The following is a 5,368-nucleotide window of genomic DNA, read 5'->3' as shown; positions in this document are numbered from 1 at the left end:
TTGCGCCTCACTCTCTCTCTCTCTCTCTCTCTCTATATATATATATATATATATATATAGAGAGAGAGAGAGAGAGAGAGAGAAAGGTAGTCATATATGAACCATGTGCCAAACTGGATTATCTCCCTGAGACTCAGTTATTATCTCCCGTTAGTAATTCTAACCAGTTTACAAAAATGGCCGCATTTCGTCGTCCACTGACGACCTTGGCGTTGTCTCAGGCAATACACAAACCTTTCATCGCTCCTCAGGCTCCATGTTCTATGTTAGCAAGGACATGTAACCCGGACACTGTTGAGAAAGTAACTCATACCGGACAGGTAGGTCACATATTTCATTTTGACATCAATGTCCTCTCCATCGTTTAAATGTTTCTTTTAAGGTCGTCTTGTAGCGAATCTGAGTCTGCAATCAGGGTTTTGTTTAGATCTAGTGCCACCCTCTGATCAATTGGTTTTGAAGGCCCTTACGATTTTGCGTATGCAATTTCCACCTTTTTAGATATCGAAAGTCAATCGTCTCGTTGTACATGTCAAAACTAATTAACGAATTTGGCTGCCACAACCAAAATAACAGACACTGCATCACAAGACATGATATATTCATTACACTTTGGTATGAATAGAGTTGGATAACGAAACTAAATTTAGTTTGATCAAAGACTAAAGAAGATCAGACCCATCTGAAAAGTATCAACATATAAGCAACAAATAAAACCAATGTAAAATATTGCACATAAAAAAGTAACAGAACATAAATAAACCAAGTTATCAAGAACAGCTTTTTGTTTTTAGACATGAATAGTTTAAGGACGGAACTAAAACTAGGCATCAAAGTGTTATTGGAATATTAATGATAATTATTGAAACTTCAATAATTTTAAAAGAACTCTATTGGATTAAAAATGGTTTAAACAAATGAATAAAATTAAAACTTATGTATTTAATTTAAACTAAATATATGTATTTAATTTTTAAACTAAATATATTTAAAAATTTTAAACTCTATGCTTTAAGTTAAAGGCCCTTCCCCTAAGCTTGGGAACTGTGTGGTGGTGGACTGGTTCATGGCCCATATTGGCCCTTACATAAATCCGGTCCTGTCTGCAACCGTGTTTAGATATCTGGTTGTAATATAAATATTTACTTTCGTCTTGATAATGTCGTCTCCGAGAAAGACATCAGTTTCCCGTAATAACATTTCATCTTACATAAATATATTCATGCGTGTCTTTGTTCTAATGTCTTTCCTTCTTCCGACGTCGCCGAAACTAATTACCATTTGCAAACTCCCAAATTTCTTCGAAAAAATGTCACTGCTTGAACTCTCCTCTCTATCTATCTGTCTTCTCTCTCATGTAAAAACACAATTTCACCTTCTCCACCTTATGTAGTTATTTGTTAGATATCTGAAAGACAAAAAATATAAATACCTTTACTCCGAATGAGATAGCAATCCAATGCAGTGTTAATCCCACCACCTATCACTGGAACTCTTTTTCAGCTGAAGGGAATGAAGTCTCTTGCTTAAGGACGCAAGGGGTCCCTTGCTTAAGGACGCAAGGGACTTCATTCTGATAATCGAGCTCACAACCTAATAATCATTAGCCCCAGTATCCAAAGTGCTATGCCACATGTCTTCACATGTTGCCATATAAACACACCTTGTATGTTCAATATATAACTTACATCTTCAGCTGTATGCTCAATATATACACTCACCTTATTTCCCAACCCATGCCAGCATGGAAAACATTTTAAACGTTGACGATCATGACGATATATATATAAAAAATGGTTAACTTTCAGACATATGTAACTATATCATGTACAAACTCTATAAGTAAATATCAGGTAACCTAGATAAAAGCGGTTCAATTCCTGTCAAAGACCATACCATTTCATTTTTTATCTTAAGCTGTTGTTCACAAATATAAACGATTTTGTATAAAGTATATATCTCTTGTACATTGTTTAGTACTCCTTGTTGGCTGCTAAACCCTTGAGCATTTAAACTTGCCATATCTGGCTCGATCTAGCCCCTTGCTTTTACCTAACAATGTCATTCTCAAATTAAACAATTGCTTCCTCAAATTGGAGCTATGAGATAATGCATGATTAATTTAAAACAATCATCATCTTCTAGTGTCCATTTTCCATACTGGCATGGCTTGGACTGTTTGACCAGAGCTGGCAGTCTGGAAAGCTGCACCAAGTTCCAGTCTGATTTGGTTTGCTCTTCCTAATGCCAACCACTTTACAGTGGTGTGTGGGGTGCTTTTCATGTTCCACTGGCACAGAGTGAATAAATACAGCATTATTTTTGACTGTGTAATCTGAATGATAATGTTAATTCACACATGTACACATGCATAATTTATTTTTCTCTTTTCTCTCTGTAGAAATATTCCGCTGATGACTATCGCCGAGTACGATTCCTTGGCAAAGAAAAGCTGGTGAGTATGTTTTTCTGATTATTTTATTAGAATGTCTGCTGTTGGGCAGTCCAGACCAAAGCTCAGCAGTTGTGATTTGTCCTTTTAACCCCCACCCCAACCCCTTGATTAACCAATCAATCCATCCTTCTTCCCCCAGAACAGCACCCTCTGGTTCTCAGGGATATTCAGTGTGACAAGGCTGACCCTTTGAATTACAGGCACAACAGAAACAGGAAGAAAGAGTGAGAGAAGGTTGTGGTGAAAGAGTACAGAAGGGGTTTGCCACCATCCCCTACCGGAGCCTCGTGGTGCTTTAGGTGTTTTCGCTCAATAAACACTCACAACGCCCTGTCTGGGAATCGAAACCACGATCCTATGACCGCAAGTCCGCTGCCCTAACCACTGGGTCATTGTGCCTCCACTCATTAATTATATGCCACGGCCATTTGTAGCATCTTTGTGTAGCAGCCATCTGAATCGTTTCTTTGCTTGTTTGGTAAGTGTCCACGTTTTGCTGCTATACTCTTGCTCTTTTATGAAATGTTAAACTTCTGAATTTTTTTTATGTAAAGAAAGTTGTCGTTTTCTTTGTCAGGTGAACTCTCATTTTGCCATTGACCTGATTGCTGATGACCCAGTGGTTGTTGTGAATGCCAAATCTATCTGGAGCAATGGTGGTGGTGCTCTTGGACACCCCAGAGTATTCATAAATTTGGTAAGTTTTATTTTAATGAATCTAAACCACCCTCAGTATACTGTAGAATCCTGTATATAATACTTCTTTCACTAAAATCATGATTAAATTTTGAGGCATGTACAATATATGGTATTAAGCTGGAAAATTCCACCCACCACCTGCTTTTAATAAGCTTTTGAGAAATCAAATTTCATGGTTATATCCAGTAATGATGTTACATATCTACTATGGCTCAATAGTTAGAGAGTCAGGCTCACAATCATGAGGTAGTGAGTTCGATTCCCAGACCGGGTTGTGTGTTGTGTTTTTGAGCAAGGCACTTTATTTCATGTTGCTCCAGTTTATTCAGCTGTAGAAATGAATTGTGATGTCACTGGTGCCAAGCTGTATCAGCCTTTGCTTTTTCCTTGCAGCGGGGAGACTTGTGTGCATGGGCAACTGCTGGTCTTCCATAAACATATATCATCATCGTCGTTTAACGTCCGCTTTCCATGCTAGCATGGGTTGGACGATTTGACTGAGGACTGGTGAAACCGGATGGCAACACCAGGCTCCAATCTAAATTTGGCAGAGTTTCTACAGCTGGATGCCCTTCCTAACGCCAACCACTCAGAGAGTGTAGTAGGTGATTTTACGTGTCACCTGCACGAAGGCCAGTCAGGCGATACTGGCAATGGCCACGCTTGAAATGGTGTCTTTTATGTGTCACCCGCACACGACAGGCTCCTTTCAGTTTCCTGGGGCTTACAGTAGAAGACACTTGCCCAAGGTGCCACTCAATGGGACTGAACCTGCAAACATATGGTTGGGAAGCAAGCGTCTAACCACACAGAAACTTTTGTTATGTACATATTGTAAATGTTTCCTCTTTGTTTTTCAGAATAAACCTGAGATAGCAATTTGTGGCTATTCTGGCCGCAAGTTTATTCAAAAGACGTTTTACAATGAAGCTGAACATGGACCATCTATAACCTACGAGGAGTATTTGGCTGATGCAGGCAAATAAAAAAAATTAATTAATCTTTTAAATTATATTCAGAAGCAAAAGTGCAAAAAAGTTAATTTAGTTGTAGTGAAGAAAAAAAACAAAAAAAACTGTAAATAAATTGAAACCAAATCAAACATTTCACTTGTTTTTTCTATTTTGTTGTTGATTGGGGACTCGTTTGTCCTTCTTAACCCTTTTGTGACCCTGTTCCATTAGCACAGTGTGTATATGTCTCATTAAATCTTGAGATTAATCAGGATTTTGGTAGGGATTTAAAATGATTTTTTTTATTAACTTTAACCCTTTAGATTACGCTCTCTTATTTATTCACATTGTTTTGAATTAATCATGCATTATCTTGTAGTTTCGAGATTTCAATGATGTGATTGCTTATTTTAAGAATAACATTGTCATTAAGGTGTGAGAGGCTGGATCTGGTCAGTTTGAACACGAAACAAGTAGAATATTTGGGCCAGGTTTAAATGCTAAAGAGTTATTTTTTCACTTGAATGGGTTGGATAGAATTTGTTGAGGCAGATTTTCTATGGGCAGATGCCTTTCCTGTTGCCAACCCTCACCTTTTGCCAAGTTCATACTATCCAACACATGTTGGCATGGAAAACAGACGTTAATTGATGATGATGATGATGAATGATAAAAAGGAAAGAAGAAAAACGCAAAAAGACCAAGATTACTTTTGAATAATTTTATTATTGCATTGATCTGTAATAATTGAATGATTTGGTAAAAATAAATCCTAGCAGAACTTTTTACAGTTTCAGCTATTACTTGTTTGTCTGTAATGATAAAGAGGGGTTTTATCAGCGTCCAGTTTATCACAATACCATGCTTACTAAAACACATTGGGTTACATGAGACAATTTGTACTTACAATAACTACAGTTGGGTTTTTGTTTTGTTTTGTTTTTTTTATGCATTACACATACCAATGGGATTAAAAGGAAGTGGGGAGAGGGGCAGTCAAGATTGAAGACAAGCAAACTCCTTTTAGACCACAACCATTTACAACTTATCTACAAGGATGAATATTTACATTATATACAAAGGATCAGCTCTACATTATTTATATATATATATATATATATATATATAGACACAAATATGTATGTATGTATTGGAGTGATGGTTCTACTTTAGTATGGCCACAACTCAAGGACTGAAAGAGTATTTTATACACACACACACATATATATATATATATATATATATATATATGCATGCACAT

At 36.9% G+C, this 5,368-nt stretch overlaps 1 protein-coding gene across 1 annotated transcript; it reads left to right on the top strand.

Annotated features, from left to right (window-relative positions):
• The first annotated feature begins 137 nt into the window (after nucleotides 1-137).
• LOC106882222 (NADH dehydrogenase [ubiquinone] iron-sulfur protein 6, mitochondrial) lies at nucleotides 138-4,256 on the top strand. The gene is made up of 4 exons (XM_014932820.2): nucleotides 138-320; nucleotides 2,402-2,455; nucleotides 3,033-3,152; nucleotides 4,015-4,256. The coding sequence occupies exons 1-4, from the start codon at nucleotides 177-179 to the stop codon at nucleotides 4,138-4,140; spliced, it is 444 nt and encodes a 147-aa protein (XP_014788306.1). The 5' UTR covers nucleotides 138-176; the 3' UTR covers nucleotides 4,141-4,256.
• The last annotated feature ends 1,112 nt before the right edge of the window (nucleotides 4,257-5,368 follow it).

The sequence above is a fragment of the Octopus bimaculoides genome, chromosome 25, assembly GCF_001194135.2.
Source record: "Octopus bimaculoides isolate UCB-OBI-ISO-001 chromosome 25, ASM119413v2, whole genome shotgun sequence".
Taxonomy (NCBI): domain Eukaryota; kingdom Metazoa; phylum Mollusca; class Cephalopoda; order Octopoda; family Octopodidae; genus Octopus; species Octopus bimaculoides.
This window is presented reverse-complemented; position numbering and strand designations above follow the sequence as displayed.